Source organism: Capricornis sumatraensis, chromosome 4 (genome assembly GCF_032405125.1).
Source record: "Capricornis sumatraensis isolate serow.1 chromosome 4, serow.2, whole genome shotgun sequence".
Lineage (NCBI taxonomy): Eukaryota > Metazoa > Chordata > Mammalia > Artiodactyla > Bovidae > Capricornis > Capricornis sumatraensis.
In genome coordinates this window covers 118,862,690-118,881,542 of record NC_091072.1, presented here as the reverse complement: position 1 = coordinate 118,881,542, position 18,853 = coordinate 118,862,690, and the positions used below count along the sequence as shown (strand labels likewise).

At 54.6% G+C, this 18,853-nt stretch overlaps 1 protein-coding gene across 1 annotated transcript in view; it reads left to right on the top strand.

Annotated features, from left to right (window-relative positions):
- The window catches only part of MYH9 (myosin heavy chain 9), an 85,268-nt gene that overhangs the window by 41,153 nt on the left and 25,262 nt on the right, over window positions 1-18,853 (top strand). Inside the window, exons 4-14 of the mRNA XM_068970122.1 lie at window positions 6,173-6,200; window positions 7,196-7,289; window positions 11,401-11,493; window positions 11,965-12,028; window positions 12,788-12,886; window positions 13,246-13,389; window positions 14,112-14,207; window positions 14,965-15,083; window positions 15,863-16,015; window positions 17,203-17,376; window positions 18,038-18,211. Of these exons, the coding sequence (XP_068826223.1) occupies window positions 6,173-6,200; window positions 7,196-7,289; window positions 11,401-11,493; window positions 11,965-12,028; window positions 12,788-12,886; window positions 13,246-13,389; window positions 14,112-14,207; window positions 14,965-15,083; window positions 15,863-16,015; window positions 17,203-17,376; window positions 18,038-18,211 (1,238 nt within the window). The remainder of the gene's footprint in view (window positions 1-6,172; window positions 6,201-7,195; window positions 7,290-11,400; window positions 11,494-11,964; window positions 12,029-12,787; window positions 12,887-13,245; window positions 13,390-14,111; window positions 14,208-14,964; window positions 15,084-15,862; window positions 16,016-17,202; window positions 17,377-18,037; window positions 18,212-18,853) is intronic.

Here is an 18,853-nt window from a genome sequence, read left to right as displayed (position 1 = left end):
TGGGCAGGTTTACCTGTGCACTAGGAGCTTACCTGCGTGAGCCACCGGATGCATTTTGACCAAGAGGGGGCTTATCTGGGGCCTCCTAACAGAATGAAAGAGCAGTCCCTTGAGTTTCTTCCTAATTGTCAGGGGTGCTGGTGGGGAGGCCTTCCAGACCTCTGCCTCCTGTGCCGGGGGACTGGGGCCTCTGCAGAGTCCACACCCCGCCCCTACAGGGGGAGAGCGTGGGCAGAGGCACCGAGTGGGGTTGGTCCCCTGGCTTCTGGTTCGAGTGTCTGCTTGGTCTGGGCCCACCTTTGTTCCTGAAGAGAACACGGCTGGTGACACCGCCATGTGCTTGGGAGCCACCAGTGGGTTTTTCTCCCTGCTCACTGACTGCAGTGGGGTGCTGGTAGGTTCCCTTGGGTGCCATGACACAGGCCGCCGAGGCTTGGCAGCAACCCACTAACAGGAGGCATTATTTTGCCCCCTCTCTTCCTCACCTCTGTTTGCTTCCTATGCACTTAAATAACCCAAGCTCATGACTTGGGCTGGCTTTGGAAAAAGTAGCAGACAGCTTGCAAGGCTGGCGTGACCCTTCGTAGTGGGAATAGCACGTCACGTGCAGCCCTGAGGCCCTGGCCTATGGGAGCAGTGTGGGGAAGAATCTGGAGGCCTGGCTTCTTGGCCCAGCTTATATGCTTTGACCAAGTCATTGGGTTTCTCAGGACTTAGTGTCCTGACTTCTATATGCAGCTGATGGGACCACCTGTTGTCTAGAACCTTCCCAGCCCCCACGTCTGAGCTTAAACCCACAAGTCTCTCCACATTTTACACCTGGCAAAGGGCCTGGTGTTTTCGCCCACTGGGACCAAAATGCTGTCTCTGAGAGAGTCTCAAGAGAAGTAACCTGCAGCCCTGGAATTTGTCCCCGCAGCTCGAGGGTTCTATCCCAGTCAACACCGAGCAGGGGTCTGACAGCGGGCGACCTGGGGGTCTGTTGTGCAGTTTTAGCAAAAAAAACAGCCGCCTTGGTGTAGACAGTCGCAGGCCCACTGGTTGTGCCATCTCTCACCCATTCAGGTGGGCTGTCGAAGCTGCAGATGCCCTGTGAATTCATTTTTGCTTGGGCTGTATCCACATCTCAGTCCATTCTAGAGAAAAACCCGGTTGATCTGAAGACAGGTCCTGTAGGCAGAACCCTGTTCCAGGTGCCCCCAGAGAGCAGCCCTGCGGAAGGCCAGCAGGCGTTATCTGAGTGAGCGTCCGATGAGTCAGTCCTGGGCAGCCGCAGTGGGTGAACCAGACCTGTTCCCTTCCTCCCATACTTCCTGTCGGGGCTGATGTCACATCACGGCTGAGTGAGCCGCGTGGCCTTTTATGGACAAGAATCGGCAGCTCATTTCTTAGAGGAAGTGAGTGAGAAGGCCCCTCACAAAAGCCTGTAAAGCCCGTACCTGGCCTGAAATACCTGTGGTTGGCGCTCCCCCCCGCCCCCCTTCACAACCTGCGACGGGGCCTCCTGAGCTGGCTGGAAACACCTGTCCATGTGGACATCAGAATCAGCTCCAAAAGGCCTCAGGGCATTTGGGGTTTAAAATAAAATCCAGGGAGGGAATGGCCTCATCACTGGATATGTAACTTAAAACCTTTCTCACTGTTGTGAGGAGGCCATGCATTTGGGAGAGCTGGAAGGTGCAGAGGGCTGGGGTCATTCCGGTCAGTCTCCATACCCTGCCCTGTGTCTTGGGCTTTATTCACCCGCCTCATTTGATCCTTGGAGCGGCGCTGCCAGGGAACCCTGCCCTCCCATTGCCCGGAGGCCGAGGGGCCAGGCGTCCTGTGGGGACGTGCAGGACGAGGGTGCAGTCTCCATACCCTGCCCTGTGTCTTGGGCTTTATTCACCCGCCTCATTTGATCCTTGGAGCGGCGCTGCCAGGGAACCCTGCCCTCCCATTGCCCGGAGGCCGAGGGGCCAGGCGTCCTGTGGGGACGTGCAGGACGAGGGTGCTGCCCCGGGCTCTAGGGCACCCAGCCAGCGGCTTTCTTCTCTCCCCCGTGGCTCCAGACACATGGACCGGTAGTTGTAAAGTGTGTTCCCAGGAACCCTGTCTCCACCTCCCAAGCAGCTCTGGTTTTTGTCTCCTACTCTTCATATGGGGGACTCAGGAAGATTTTCCTGAGGAAAGGCTGCTGCTGCTTTTAAAGTCTGTATTGAATTTGTTACAATATTGTTTCAACATTTTGGTTTTTTGCTATGTGAGATCCTAACTCCCTGACCAGGGACTGAACCAGAAGGCATTGGAAGGCAGAGTCTCAACCACTTGACCACCAGGGAAGTCCCTGCTGCAGCTTTTAAAAGAGTTGAAAATCACTGCAGAGATTCGTGTTCCTGTCTCTACCCTCTCCCTGCTGAGGAAAGACCAGGGCAGGAGAGGTTCAGGGGCCCTAAGTCAGGCTACTGTCTTCATCCTGTGGGAGCCTGTTTCCCAGAACTGGGTTTTCTCTGGTGGGTGCACTTCCCTGGTTCTGGGCTGTTGAATTCCTATCTGTCTGTCTCCTCTATAGTGGAGGAAGGAAGGGTGTTTTCAAATAAGACTTCATTCCACATAGGCTCAAATAAGGACTTGAGCAAACAATGGAGTGGGCTGGACTCTCAAGGGTCCGTGTCCCTAGAGAGGACCGTATGGGGAGAGCTTATGGAGTGTGTGTTAAGGAGGGTTCTGGCCGGAATGCACTGGGGCCCCAGCACAGTAAACCAAGCCAGGGGGAGAGTCACTGAGAATTCCCTCCACCCTCCCCCATCTCCTGCCTGACCCCTGGTGGCTCAGCAGTAAAGAATCTGTCTGCTAATGCAGGAGACCTGGGTTTGATCCTTGGCTCAGGAAGATCCCCTGGAGAAGGAAATGGCAACATATTCCAGTATTCTTGCCTGGAAAATCCCATGGACAGAGGAGCCTGGTGGGCTATGGTCCATGGAGTTGCAAAGAGTTGGGCACGACTGAGCGACTGAACAAAAACAATAGCCCTACCCAGAAGAGATGCTTCTGAGTGCAGGAACAGAGCCAAACGCGGTGAGACAGGCTTGTGCAGACCAGGGGCGGTGCCTGCCTCACGAGCCTCCTAAGAGGTGCCGACGCAACCTTCTATAAAAAGAGAGAAATCGACAGGTTCTGGGGGATGTGGGCAGGTGGATTTAGGGATGCCCAGTGGTTGGGGCCTTCCCTGGTGGCTCAGACGGTAAAGCGTCTGTCTACAATGAGGGAGACCGGGGTTCGATCCCTGGGTCGGGAAGATCCCCTGGAGAAGGAAATGGCAATCCACTCCAGTACTATTGCCTGGAAAATCCCATGGACAGAGGAGCCTGGTAGGCTACAGTCCATGGGGTCGCAAAGAGTCGGACACGACTGAGCGACTTCACTTTCAAAAAAGTGGTTGGGGCAAGAGTTGAGGAAATCAGAAACGCCTCCTGTCAGGCTTCCTCTGCAAAAGTATTTGCCTCAGCAAATGTTCTGGCGAAGCAAATTAAGGTTTCTTTAAAGTGTAAAATTCAAGGGTTAGAGGGTTTCCTTTTAGGCTGTGTTGACAGTGGTACCTTGGCTTTAGGAGCTGGAGGTGAAAAGTCAGAGCAGGGAGAGCTGGAGATGGTGGAGTGGATGAAGCTTACATGAAGCGTTTGGTTCTGGAAGTGGGATGTGAAGTGTGTTTTGGCCTCTGTGTAAGTGTCTCTGTGTGTGTGCACCCACAGGTGTGCGTGTCTATGTGTGCATGTGCCTGTGTGTGCGCTCATGGCTCTGCACATGCACCCAGGCACGTCTGGTCTTTGCATTCATGTGTATGCGTGTCCACATGCAACTTGTCCACAACCCTGTGTGTGTGCCTGTGGGTCTGTGTGCACAGTGCGACTATGTGTGCGTGCCCACACGTGTATGTTTGGGGCCTCTGCTTCCTGTTGTTCAGCCGTTCAGCATCTGACTCCCCCTCACACAATCAGAGGAATTCCAGCCGTCCCAGGGACCAGGCCCGGACAGCCCTGGGAAAACGGTTCCTCTGGAAGGGATGGGAATGTTTCCTTTTATGGTAGCCTCAGCCGCCACTGCCTGCCGACTTGCCGCGCCGCGCAGGTACATTCTTGCCTGCTCCCAGGGAGCAGGACTGAACACGCTAGCTGCTGGGCAGCCTCTGAGATGCAGCAGGGGGTGGGGGAGGGAGGCCTGACCCCATCACAGCTGTGTTCTTTCTGTTCTGTGCCGCCCCCCACCCCCCCAGTCCCCTTATTCTCTTATTCTGCCCTGGCTTCCCCCACCTTTAGCACCTCCCTCCTTACCCTCCCCCTGCCTTCCCTTCCCTGCTGCCTTATCGGGAACCCCTCTGGGTCTGTCTCAGGCTCTGCTGTGCAGCCTTGAAGGGCCTTGTTCTTTGGGAAAGTCGAGAGCTGGAAGCAAGGTCACCCTCCGGGTCTGCTCTGAACTCTTGCCCAGTGAGGGGCAGGGTGCAGGCTATGTCCGTGTGAGTGGCCGAGTTGCCTCCACACCCCCGCACTGTTGATATTTCTCAGGGCTGGAGGGGCCGCTGCAGCTTGTGTTGGACGTGAGCTTTCTTGTTGCTCCTCCCTGGCTGGACTCCCTTTCTCCCTCTCGAGACAGGAGAAGAGGTGATCGTCAGAAATGTGCAGCCGAGTGGGCTGCTGGGATCAGCATGCAGGAGGGTCCCCTCACAGAGAGGCACGTGACCTTGCTGCGCAGTATCTGCTGGTGCCCAACAGCTAAATCCATCTCTCGAGCCTGAACGCACAGGCCGCCCTGAGTCTGCCTCGAGATGCCCTGTCCTGCAGGGTCCTGGCTGGGCAGTCGAGCCCGTGAGGGTGTTCTTCCAGATGGCTAATGTCAGTTTCTCTCCAGCACTGAGGCTCCTGACAACTGCTGGAACCCTGGTTACTTGTCAACTAGTTCTTCCACGTCCCTGACCGAGTCAGCACCACCCATCATGGTGACTTCTTGATGGGGAGGTAGATGGACAGCAGCTGCCTGTGAAGTCCATTCCTTGCACAGGCTTCCAGGCTGGGTCCTTTGTACATTCTTTCTGTTTTTCAAACTAATCCTGTCAGGGAGTTAGTAGCATGTTTACGTATGGATAAGGAAACCAGGACTTAGGAACCGCAGACCTCACTGCAGCCAAGTGTCCATTAGTAGCCTGGTCCTGGATTCAGGCTGACTTGACCTCAAGGAGGTGGGTGGGGTGTTCTATGTGATGGGATAAAAAGGGGAAAAAAAAAGGTTTTAATTTTAGCTGTTGCTTAAAATTGCACACTGAGGACTGAGCCAGGCCAACCCTGATATCTTAAATAAAGCATTTCTGTCAAACTTTGCTTTCAGAGCTGAACGTTACTGTTCTGCCTGCCCCAAGGGGAGAGCACTGTTTACATCCTTGCTGGCTGAGTGGCTCACAGAGCTAGGAGAGTGGCTGAGAGTTCCTGACCCCCAGGCCGGGAGACCCTAGTTGTCACAGAAACTGGTCAGGAGCTGATTATGAAGAGCTTCTGTTCTTTCTGACCTGCCTCCGAACTCACATTACTGAGCACTTTCCCCATGCCAGATGCCACACCGGTGCTTTCTCGCGTGTAATTTCCATATACACTCTTAGCCCCCATCACGGGAGGAGGCTGGGCTCCGAGAAGGCCATGCCAAGGCAGCATCTTAGCCCAGGGCTGTCCCACTGCAAAGCCAGCCTTGACCCCACCTCTCACCCAACGTCTTACTTGTGCCTCTTACCTGGATGGGGATAGTGTTTTTAAACATCTGCTGCAGACCTTGTTTCCAACAACCCCAAGTTAGAAGTGCACAGGGCAGGCCCCACCTTAGCACTCAGGAAAGTAATTTCCAGGGAGCTTTCCAGAGGTTGGCTTCCTCAGAGGGGGACAGATGGAATTGGGGCTGGGTGGGCAGCCAGGGCGGGCAGTCTGAGTCCCTGGAGGAGGGAGCAGCTGCCACCGGGGAATGTCCCTCCTCCGAGTGAGGCAGGGGGTCATCGTGTGTTGGTGGTGTGGAACCCCCAATCTCCTTGCAAGGCCAGCGTCTGAGGCTTTCTGCTCATGGAAGGTGGGGGTGGGGGCAGCGGGCAGCTCTTCAGGAACTGGAGGGAGAATGCTTTACTCTCCTGGAGGTTAACCCCGTGTCTCTTTTGTTTCAGACCGAGAGGACCAGTCCATTTTGTGCACGTAAGTGTTTCTGTCCGGGTGGCGGGGCCTGGGTCACTCTGTTCTGTTCTTACTCTTCGGGACTCCTACCAAAACCGAGGTCCACGAGATCCATTCCCAAGTCAATCCCCTACCCCTTCCCCAAAAAGTGAAAAGTGAAAGTGTGAGCTGCTCAGTCACGTCTGACTCTTTGTGACCTCATGGACTGTAGCCCACCAGGCTCCTCTGTCCGTGGAATTCTCCAAGCAAGCATACTGGAGTGAATTGCCATTCCCTTCTCAAGGGGATCTTCCTGACCCAGGGATTGAACCTGGGTCTCCTGCATTGCAGGCAGATTCTTTACTGTCTGAGTCACCAGGGAAGCCCCCACTTCCCCAAGGAACAGGCTTAATGTTTGCTACTCAGTGGTCCCACAGTATGAATGAGCTTTATTTCAAAGATTTAATCTCCTTCCTCAAAGGAGGGGGCGGGGCTGGGGTTTATAGCCAAGAAGAAAAGCAAGCATTTTCTCAACGAGGCAGGGTTGGGAGCTGATGGCCCCCAGAATGCATTCTCCTGCTTTGAACCTCAGCTTTCTTTACCTGGGCTTCTCACTTCCATCCTCTGAACCTAACGAGGAGCTGATAAATCAACCCACTGCCGAGAAAGTTAATGGTACAGAACATTCCTTCAAGTGAAGTTTCAAGGGAAGATGTATAAGTGCCTTTGACCCCTGAGTCAATAGCTGCCGAAAACTTATTCCTGAGACTTTTGGAAGCAAAGGCTGCCAAGTGACCAGGGCAGGCAGTGGACCGAAGTTTACTCTTGTCACGCCTCTGGAGGGCCGTGGGAAAGGACCCCAGTGAGGATTCCAGAGTTTAACCTGTCCCTTTCCTGCCACGGGCTGTTGCAGGGGTCGGGGGGTGTCCCACCTTGGCACCCACAGAATGGGAAACAGTAGAGCCTGCAGTGGGAAAGGGGAGACACCAAAGATTTGGCCACTTCTCCCCTGAGAACTTGTCTGGCTCTCCTGGCAGGGGTGAGTCTGGAGCTGGCAAGACGGAGAACACCAAGAAGGTCATTCAGTACCTGGCTCACGTGGCCTCATCACACAAGAGCAAGAAGGACCAGGTGAGTGTGGCCTTCCTCCCCACGGACGTGCCTGGTTTCCCCAAGGAGGAGCACTTAATGATCCATGGCTTGGCGTTTGGGGGACTGAAGTAGAGGCCAGGCCCATTTTGCTCGAGCCTGCGTCCTGGCCATCCTGGGAGTGGGTCTGGTGAGAGCCAGCCCATTTCCTCCTTGACCGGCCCTAACCCTGAGATGCTGTGGAAACTGGAGACTGCTGGAAGTTTGCAGCCCCTGCTGTGTGGCCTCCACTTCTGAGGTTGGAAGACAGATTCCAAAGCTTGGTTCTCAAGTCGATGGAGACTTGAAGGATCTCGGGCAGGCTGGCATTGGAACCCCTGCTTCTGTTCCCTGGTGTTGAAATGCCTCTGGGTGGACATCCCTCAGTGAAGAGAGAAAAGGCAGCTGCAAAGTCATCTCACTTCCCTTTTTCTCCCCCTCTCCCCCTTGGTGGACTGTGGTCGAACCCAGCGGTGTCCTCGCTAGGTGAGCTGCACGTTTACTGCACGTTGTACACCAGGAATGCGTGTTCTGCCCATCGTGTGCCCTTGAATTACGATTTTTTTCTAAGCAGCTTTTCACTCCACACCATTGTCACTCTCTGCGGCTAGACCTCTTCTTATGGGCTCGGTTCACTGACTGTCTTGGGAGGAGGGGCTGGGTTGTGACACACGGTGACCACGCGTGCACTCTGCAATGATAGCCCCGGCAGGAAGGGGACCAGTCTCACCGCCCAGCTGTTCTCAGAAGCTCAGAGTTCCCAGGAGCATAAGGGGCGGAAGTCCCCGTGCGGAGCCCTGACCGAGGCACAGCGGAGTGAGCGTTTGCCTGACCAAACCCCCACACGCTCAGCGTGCTGGACCAGATAGGGTGGGCGGCCCTTACCGCACTGGCCGGAAGCAGTGCCAAGAGTCTGCTCACTGGGCTTCCCCAGAGGCGGGTGTGGTCAGTCTGAAGCATGCCCGTGTGGTGCGCTCTCTCTGTCTCTCAAGTACACACTCTTGAACTTCCCTATGAAATCTAAGTGCCACCGGTGTCCCCGGCAGCCATCTGGGCGCCCCCCACTTCCCAGGGCGCCATGTGCAGCGTGTGTAAGTAAGTAGCGGTGTGTGTCTCCTTGCATGCAGACCTGGGGTGTGTCCTGCAGAATGTTCTAAAGAGCATAGTCTTCTGGAATCAAACCAGAAGTAACTTTTCATGTGCCAGACTTTGCCAGACATTCTGAATCTTTTTCCAAGGGGTGTCAGGAGTTATATTTAGAAACGAGTGAAGTTTTCTTTTGCTCTCTCTCTCTCTCCCCACCCCTTCCCCCATTTTCCATTCTTTTTAAGGGACCTATTTTAAAAACAGGCCCGGGGAGGTTAGGAGTTCTCTAGCTGCGGTTTTCCATCTCTGGATTTGCAGGAAAATCCATTTCCCAGCTACTGGTTGAGTGCCTAGTATATGTCTGGATCTCCGGAGGGTGGCCTTGGTGTCGCTGCCCGTGGGACAGGAGTGGGGAGACCGCAGTTACAGAGCAGTGACATCGACCCATGTGCGTTATGTCTGGGGCTGATCCATCTGCGGGGAGAGGCAGGCCCCCAGCACTCAGGACGGCATGTGGGAGCTGTGACGAGTGGAGGTGAACTTGGCACGTCCTCTTTCTCAGACTGACGTGTGATGGGCACCCAGTACCCAGCTCCAAGCTCAACTCGAATGATTGAATAGGCTGCCCTTGGCTTCTCACGACTGTCCAGGCCCTCGGTTGTAAAGGCCATTGACCAGTTTGTTTGATTTCCTTGCCTAAAGCTGTGCAGTGATTTTCCACACACAGCCAGGCCATGAGACACTCTTGAACTTGCTTTGTGCCTTGTGTTCTAGGCCTGTCGCGGCATATGCTGGGGAGCTTGCTCCCCGCAGTGACCCAAGTGCTTATCCCAAGACCACCCATTGGGATACCCCAAACCTCACCTTATGGGGGTCAAGGCTTTGGCCAGATGGCAAGCTGGCAAAGCGGCGCAGGGTGGAGGGACTTTCCAGATGGACTTCTGAAAGCTGAACAGCCACCTCTGATGCTCTTCCTCCCTCTGGTTTTTGTGTGCTAGTTGGAGGCCCCTGGCAGAAACTCCACCCAGGGAAGCCCTTCAGAGACCGTGCAGATAATCCCAAACCTCATGAGCACACTCTGCCTATAGCAGTGCCTCGTAATTTCACAGTATGCAGGTTTCATTGACAAATAAAGGTCTCTCCTGTGCCTGGTTAGGCATCAATGAAGAGAAACCTGTAGGTTAGCCGCCACCATTCAATTCATTTCGGCTGAGTTCAGCTCGGGAATCCAAGCTGGTTGCTCCTGCGTTCGCCTGGGGCCCCTATGTTTCCACAGCAGCAGCCTGTGTCCCCAACAGAGGCCTTAGCTTTGCCTCTAAGCAGGCTGCCTGCTCCGGTGGGGACCAAGCTCCCATCTGACTGTGGGAACAGGAGTGGCTCGGCCAGCCTGGCAGCCTGGCCTGTGCTTGGAGAAGGTGTTTCAGTGGATGAGGGAGCAGCGCTCAAACCAACTCTGGATCCGTGGGCTGCCTCGCTGTCTTCCCAGCCCATCTGAGCTGGGGGATGGAAGCCAGTGTCCTGTGACTGCTGGTGCCCTGCACTCATGTAGGGCCTGCTCTGTGGGCTTGACCTCTGCCCCTTGACCTGGCTGCACTGACTCTCCTCCGCTTAATCTATACAGTCCAAAATCAATACTCTCCAACCCTGGGAGGATCTCTGATCAGGGATGGCTGTAGTGGGGTCCCCTCCAGTCTCTGGTGGCCTTTCCAGACCCCAGAGTATCCTCAGTGTTGTGCAGACTTATGTACAGAATGGTGTGCCTGAGCGGCCTTGTGTGCCACAGGCATCCCTGGGAGGCTGTAGCTCATGGCTCTTCGGGGAGCACCTGCCGCCAGTTCTTTCTTCATCACAGATTACAGGCAGGCAGCCTTTATTCTCAGAAAGTCCTGGCTTGACTCCAGCCCTGCCAATAAATTAGAAAACCTCACCTGGCCCTTGTGTGATGTGCTGTCTCCCTAGAGTGCCCAGGTATTAAGGTGAACAAGAGCCGTCTTTTCCTCAGGCAGTGTCAGTTATTACCTGGCCTGCCAGGAGGATGATAACTGCTTCCAAAGTCCTGCCCACCTGATAGCAGGGAGCTCCCCAGGTAGGGCTGGGGCGTGGCGAGGGACGGTGTGGTAACTGACGGGTGTGAGGTAGAAACCTTGAATTCGATGACCTGCTTTGCTGGATGATGGCTGGATGACCTCAGGCAATTCATTCCCGTTCCCTCAGCTTCAGTTTTCTCTTCTGTGAAATGGGGCTACTCTTGTCTTTCCTACTCTAAGTATCACAAGGACCCAGGGATAAGAAGGCGTAAATAAGGGGACATTTTTGCCAACCACCAAGTATCATGAGACCGTAGTAGGGCTTATTGATGTTATCAATAAATAATTAGAACTCAAACTGGGCCTTGCTAATCCCATGCTCAGACACCTGACTTGCTGGGAGAAGGTTTAGGGGGGTGGGGGAGCTTGGGGAATGGCAGGACAGGGGACCAGCAGGGAAAATGCAGAGTTTATTAGGACACAGATGTGACAAGGTGGTGTCTTGCAGATCTGGTTCCCTCTCTCCTTGTCCTGTGAAAAGGGAAAATTTTTTTGTGGGCTGTTGGGTGGGGAGTAGAGGCCCGGGGGGCAGAGGAAGGGCAGCGTCCTGGATGGAAACGCTCCAGGGGAAGGATTGATGCCTCTTTGTCTTTTCTTGTTTCGAGTGCTGCTTCCCAGTGCATCCTCCAGGGCTGATCCAGGCCGTCTCGCCAGGTCCCCAAGCTGGATGGGCAGCCTGCTTTCCCTTTCTAGGGCCGCTGGTTGATTAGCCCAGGAAGCAAGTTCAAGTCAGGCAGCATTTCCAGACATCTGGCAGGAAGGTCGCTCTGGAGTGACAATGCGGACCAGGCCAAGGCCGGCGTGGTCGGTGTCCGGAAGCCCCCATCCCTGGCACGTGGGGCGTGTGGATACGGCTCTGCCGCCTCCCCTCCGCCTGGCAGAGCAGGTCTGGCAGCCGTGCCACTGCCTGGTCCTCACCACGCCTCTGGGTTCCTTTCCAGGGTGAGCTGGAGCGGCAGCTGCTGCAGGCCAACCCCATCCTGGAGGCCTTCGGGAATGCCAAGACTGTCAAGAATGACAACTCCTCTCGATTTGTGAGTGGTGGTGCTCACGGGCACCTTCCCACCGGGTGTTTGTGCCCCAGATGTAGAGAAGGGTCAGACTTGGTGCTTCTGGGCCTGTTGCAGGCAATAGACTAGGTCACACACCTGCATAAGGAGCTTCCTCAGCTCAGGTGAAGACAGCGAGGCAGCAGGGAGTCCCCACCGGTCCCCTGCTTGTCCTGCTGTAACTGCAGCCAGTTAGAACCCAGAGTCAGACCAAGCAGGAGGAGCGCCTCCAGATAACTGCTTCCCTCCTCCCCTCTGTCGAGGAATTTGGGCGCCCCTGGAGCTGGTCCCACTCAGGCTTGGCTGTGTGGCCCTTCTGAGTTCCTGTGCGGTTGGGGTGCCGGGTCCCTGGCTGCCTGACGCAGGCTCAGTCTCTTGGTTTCCTGCCTCCAGGCTGTGCCACTGGGGAAGGGGTTGGACGATGGGGCTCTGATCTCTTCATCTGTCTTTCCTCAGGGCAAGTTCATCCGCATCAACTTTGATGTCAATGGCTACATTGTGGGAGCCAACATTGAGACTTGTATCCTTGTGGTTAACTGTAAAAAGTGTTCTGGGTCTGGGGTTGGGGGAAGTGACCTTGATGGAGAAGAGGCTGCTTCCTGATTCCTGCAGTTTCCTCTTTACCGGCCTCTTATGACGCCTTGTCTATGGCACAAGGGAAAGGACCAGGATAAGTTGATTTTTCTTTATAGGAGGGATAAAATTGAGCTTAGGGTTTTGCAGGTGACTCAGTGGTAAAGAATCCACCTGCCAGTGAAGGAGACACAGGAGACATGAGTTTCATCCCTGAGTTGAAAAGATCCCCTGGAGAAAGAAATGACAACCCACTCCAGTATTCTTGCCTGGAGAATCTCATGGCCAGAGGAGCCTGGCGGGCTACAGTCCATGGGGTCACAAAGAGTTGGACATGACTGAGCATATGTGCAAAGTTGATCTTCGAATAGGATGGAGCTAGAGAAGGTCTTCCAGTGTGGTTCCCTGAAGGTAGTGTTGAGTGGATGCTCCTTTATCTTAATAGCCTGGGGAAGTGTTCTTAGCTCCCTTCTCTCGTGAGAAGGGGCCCCTTTACACAGACGAGGGGGGTCCTTTACACAGACGAGACTCCCAAGTGTGAGGGCTGCTGTTTGGACGGGCTATACGCCATGAGGGACAGAGCCAGGGTAGTTTGCCCTTGTTTTGTTTTGCTGTTTTCTGCTGGTGAAGTTCCATGGCTTTTGAATGGGGGAATGTGGCAGGCTGCCTTCCCAACAGTGTGCACACTTCCTTAATGTTCTTGAAGATCTCCTGGAGAAATCGCGTGCCATCCGCCAAGCCAAGGAAGAGCGGACCTTCCACATCTTCTACTACCTGCTGTCTGGGGCTGGGGAGCACCTCAAGTGTGAGTTGTGGGCCCACCCAGGGGATCCCCCTGCAGTCAGGCCACAGACTGCAGTCAGAAAATGAACTCTGCCTGGGGGCAGGCAAGGCAAGCCTGACTTCTGTTCCTGGACCAGCTGCGGGCTTGGCCCCTGTTTCGAACCAGGCCAGAGGGAGCCTGGGCAGGTCACTGTGCAGCTGCAGACTTCTGGGCCTTGATGCTCTTGGGTGGGGGCCCTGTGTGTGCCCGTCTCACATGCTGGGGAGAGTCAGCATTCCTGGGGTGTTTCGGGGTGCTTCCCAATCTCCCACACCTTTGAGGTCACAGGGTTGACTGGAGCCTCCTGACCCTCACTGAACTTTGCCCTCTGCCCCCTACAGCTGATCTCCTGCTGGAGTCATACAACAAATACCGCTTCCTGTCCAACGGGCATGTCACCATCCCCGGGCAACAGGACAAGGACATGTTCCAGGAGACCATGGAGGCCTTTCGGATTATGGGCATCCCAGAGGAAGAGCAGATGGGTATGGGCCAGCCCTCCCCGGGGAGGCTGGGGAGCGCTTCCTGTTGGCTCTGGGCATTAGGAAGTCCATAGAGACTGGAGGAAGGCTGAGTGGTGGGAGGTGGGCCCGCAGATTTGAGATTCAGGGTTATTTCTTCTTGATCATATTGCCCAGGGCATATGAGGACAAAGGACAGGCTCCTAACTGCCCAGGGCCTGGGTCTGCTGCTCCTGTCCTTGCCATTTGCTGGAAGTGGAATATTCCTGCTTTGTCCGAGCCGAGTGTGGAAGGGGCCGGGGCTTCGGCACTGGTGACGCCCAGAGTGGCAGTGGTGTGGAGCTTGCCTGTGTCTTCCTGTTTCTCTAGAGGGAGGTGAGGGGGGCCTTGATGCTGTGTTTTAGGAAGATTAGGGGCTGGGGCATGTGTACCCTGTTCTCCAGCATTAGAGTCAGGGTCGCTTTTGCTTTCCCACCGACAGCATGTACATGGACAGGCCTGGCTGTGTTCCAATAAAACTTTATTTTTAGAAACAGACCGTGGGCCCTAGGTGGAGGCACATCTGAACTTAGAAGCATTAACAGAGCTTGTATCTAAGTACAAGGCTGCCCCAGCGGAGACCAACCAGAGGCCCTGGAGACGTGCTTTAGGCCAAGGCCTGGTGCCCCACATGGTTTATCTTACCCGAGGGCCTCTGAGGGGTGACACCCCACCTGGTTCTGAGCTGCCTTTCATTGCACCCCAAGGCTTGCTGCGAGTCATCTCAGGGGTCCTCCAGCTCGGCAACATTGTCTTCAAGAAGGAGCGTAACAGCGACCAGGCCTCCATGCCCGACAACACAGGTAACCCCGTGGGCCCCTCACCTGACTATGCGGGTAGGGGCCTGGGTGAGATGGCTCAGGAGTCTTGGAGAGATCTTAGACACTCTTCTTTTTCACTGCACCTGTATGGCTGCCTGTCACTCCGTATTTTTGTAAAATACTTGTGAACATGACCCTGATGCTCCTTCGTGGAATAAGTGTCAGCACGAGCTAGAAAACCCATGATCTGTGGCCCCGAGTTTCTCTCATTTATGCTGAGGCCAGACCGGTTGTCTCCATTTGTAAAACGGTCATTTCTGCTGTCGTTCGACTTGCCTGTGGACTTGGGAGGACGTGAAACACTGTCCTCACCCTAGCTCTTCGGCCATTGCTAGTCCTCAGGTCATTGCAAGCAACCCTACTTAAGTTAGCCTTCACATGTCCTTCTGAGGGGCTTTCAGAAGACTTTAATGCATGGGCGTGTGAGTTGTCCTGTTCTGTCCCTGTGTCTAGGGTGGTGCTGTTTGTGTTCAGGACCCTCTTTTACACTCAGGATGTGGCCAAGGGTGTGCAGAGGTCCTGATGTGGGGCCCTGAGTTGGGAGCCATGCCCGCTGGCCTGTCTAAGGGGAGAGCCGGCTGTTCTGTGCCCTGTGGAGGAAGGGCCGGGCCTGGGTTGATTGTCCTGGTAACGATCACTCAGTTACCACACCTTTCGCAGGTTGAGCAGAGGGACTCGTTCTCTTGGGTTTAATTAAAACCTTTTACCCCTTCCTTCCTTACTCTCTGAAAAATATTAGCTGCCCAGAAAGTATCCCACCTGTTGGGTATCAATGTGACCGATTTCACCCGAGGAATCCTCACCCCGCGCATCAAGGTGGGACGGGATTACGTCCAGAAGGCGCAGACGAAGGAGCAGGTGAGCCCTCGGCTGGGGGGCTGGGCTGCATTGGCGAGGAGGTTGCAGTGGCCACATTGAGGCCTGCGCTGGGGCGTCCCCTGTGTTAGCGCTGTCACCTCTCTGAGTCCTCACGGCACCTTGGAGAGCAGATGGTGCCACCCCCACTGAGAGCAGGAGGAAGCTGGGCCCAGGGTCCAGGCTGCAGGAGTCATTGACTCATGGCTGGTCTTGGCTCCTGGTTAATCTGGTCTCCATACCCCTAGCTGTGTTACTTGAAACACATCTCAGATGTCATTTCTTCTGTAGCTACTTCAGTTCATATCCATTTATTTAAAAAGTCTTTGCAAAGCTCTAGGTTCATTCTGGGGCTTCCCAGGTGGCACTAGTGGTAAAGAACCTGCCTGCCAGTGCAGGAGACCCAGGTTTGATCCCTGAGTGGGGAAGATCCCCTGGAGGAGGACATGGCAACCCGCTCTGGTATCTTGCCTGGAGAATCCCATGCACAGGGGAGCCTGGCGGGCTATAGTCCATAGGGTTGCAAAGAGTCAGACATGACTGAAGCGACTTAGCACGCACGCACACAAGTTCACTCGGCATGTAATGTTGAAAGTTTAGGCTCTTGCCACTTCCTTCATTATAAATAACACTGCAGTGAACGTATCTGTGCTTGAAGGTTTTTTCTCATCTTTGAGGCTGTTTTTCTGGGGGTGGGCCCTGCAGGTGACATTGTTGGGGTAAAAGGAATGAGCGCACTCCCTGTGTCTGACCCTTCCCCTCCACCCCGGGTGTCCCCGCAGGCTGACTTTGCCATCGAGGCCTTGGCCAAGGCCACCTACGAGCGCATGTTCCGCTGGCTGGTCCTGCGCATCAACAAGGCTCTGGACAAGACCAAGAGGCAGGGCGCCTCGTTCATCGGGATCCTGGACATCGCTGGCTTCGAGATCTTTGATGTGAGCTTCTCCCTCAAGACCCCTCCCACCTCCCGAGCCTCTGGGGCTGCCTTCTTGGGCTGGGGTCCTCTCTCACTTGGTCCCACAGCAATTTGAGCTGGGCGCCTCCTTGCTTGTGTGGAGACAGGAGACAGCAGTTGGGTGTATTTAAAGCTTAAACAAAGTGCCTTTTCCCAAACAGAAATGCTGGCGAGAATAGCACCATCTAGACGGTGTTCTAGGAGGCCTCACAGGCAGGGGCTTTCTGTTCAGTTATTGTTTATGTTTTCTCAAATATTGATTTTGAGTGTTGTGACATGACTTTGTCCCTGCCCATAAAGACTTTGAGGTCAGGTAGCAAAAACTGGTAATTGCAGGAGCCCAGATTCTTCAGCCTAGGGTCCATGGCTGTTTTCAGAGGAGCCGTGAACTTGGGTGGGGAGAGAATTGCCTCTTTATTTTCGCTGACCTCTCAGTATATGGTGCCGTTTCTTCAGTGTGGATTCAGCAGGGCACACACACCACAGCTGCACTAGCAGTGCTTGTGTTCTGTCTCTAGTGGAAATCAGGTGTTTCCACATCATAGCACTCATTGCCTGTTGTCGAATTGTTTCTGTTCCCAGGTGGCGCTAGTGGTAAAGAAGCTGCCTGCCAATGCAGGGGACATAAGAGATGCATGTTTGATCCCTGGATAGGAAAGATCCCCTGGAGAAGGGAATGGCAACCCACTCCAGTATTCTTGCCTGGAGAATCCTACGGACAGAGGAGCCTGGTGGGCTACAGTCCACGGGGTCGCAAAGAGTCGGACACGAATGAAGCGACTTGGCGCACATGCATACTATCTGCATTCACCTCTACTTCAAATTCTAGGTGTTAGAATCCGACGGCTTGGACCTGTGCTTGTTAATTAAAAAGCACTATGGATTTCTATGTTACTGTGTTTGATAATTACATTTCAAGATAACTTCTTTCTCTTTTGATCTATTTTGTGCATTTGAAAACATCACCTTGATACAGGGGCTCCACCAGACTGCTGGTGGGGTCCATGGGCCCCAGCAGTGCAGCCCCTGCTGTGGGTGTGATGAGGGAAGGCCCACGGGGGCGGCACGGTGGGGCCCCAGGAGATTCTGCCCAGACACTCCTCCGGTCCTTCCTGGGGGCTCGCCGGCAACAACAGGGATCTGTCTGACCCCATCTCCCTCTTGCAGCTGAACTCCTTCGAGCAGCTCTGCATCAACTACACCAACGAGAAGCTGCAGCAGCTCTTCAACCACACGATGTTCATCCTGGAGCAGGAGGAGTACCAGCGCGAGGGCATCGAGTGGAACTTCATCGACTTTGGCCTCGACCTGCAGCCTTGCATCGACCTCATCGAGAAGCCAGTAAGAGCGCCTCGCCCCACCGTTGCTCCGCCCCTCTGGGGACGGAACCATCTGTGATCCTAATACCGAATGGTTTACTTTGACGATGAGTGTTTTGTTTAAATCAGTTTTGTTTTCCAACAAACAAGATGGTGTTTGGTTCCCAGACCTGTCAGCCCGTCCCACAGTGCCCGAGTCTACTCTGTTATAAACTCAGAGTTTGGAAGGCTTTGGGGCTCTGGGGTGCTTCCTCTTTCTCAAGAGCCTTATCCTAAATGTCCCCGCTCACCACTTAGTTGTGTGGACACACTGTGTCGAGTGGGGTCTGAGAGGGACTCGAGGGGCCAGGACCCCTGTTGAGGGGCAGCCTCTGGACATGGGTCAGGGGTCTGCGTGGCCCATCAAGCCACCATGTGATTTCCAGTGTTCTCATGGGAGAATCTTAAGATGGATCGTTGGATTAAGGTGTGTTGGACATAGCCTGGACCTCAGAAATTTCTTTTTCAGCTAGAATTTGTAGCTGGAGTGCTTTCCGTCATGCTCCTTATTTTTTTCTTGTGTAAGGAAAGCACTGCCCACCTTCTCTTGAGTTTCTGAAAACCAGGCTGTGACTTCTTTACAAGGGTGAGAGTCGGTGGGTTTCCAGGTCAAGCTGACCTCCGTGATTCTATGCTCGCTCCAGGCAGGCCCTCCTGGCATCCTGGCCCTGCTGGACGAGGAGTGCTGGTTCCCCAAAGCCACGGACAAGAGTTTCGTGGAAAAGGTGATGCAGGAGCAGGGCACTCACCCCAAGTTCCAGAAGCCCAAGCAGCTGAAGGACAAGGCAGATTTCTGCATCATCCACTACGCTGGCAAGGTGAGGAGTGCACACCCTGGTGTCATGCGGCGTGTTAGTATTAAGTGTGTTTTCCAGGTGTAGATGTGCTGTTGGTGCTAAAGTCATGGGCTCTGCAGTCTGAATTAGGGCTCTGCTCCTGTGTGACTTTGGGCCAGTTACTTCACCTCTCTGAGCCTTGGTTGCCTCATCTGGAAGATGGAGGTGACCACCACTGTACTGGGGAATGTGTATTAAAGGAGCTCACAAAGCCCACTGCTGGGCAGTCAGTGCTCTGGGGCAGGGCCTCTCAGCCTCCACACTGCCCACCTCAGTGGCCAGATCAGTCTTTATTGTCAGGGACCCTCCTACATGTTGTAGGGTATTTAGCAGCAGACCTGGCTTCTCCCCATCAGAGGTCAGTAGCACCTTCTCTACTTGCGACAACCAGCAATGTCTCCAGACATCCTGGAACATCTGCTGGGTGGGATTGAGGGGTAACATTGTCCCCTGGGTGAGAGTCATGCCTGTAGGTGTTGTTGGCTTTGTTATTGCCAAGACCACTGGCCAGGAAGTAGCAGAGCTGTCTTCATCCCAGCTGTCAGACATCCTCCAGTGGGCTTGATCCCAGGGCTTGGACCTGAACAGGGGTGTCCTGAGTCTGCAGAGGTCCAAGCTTAGACT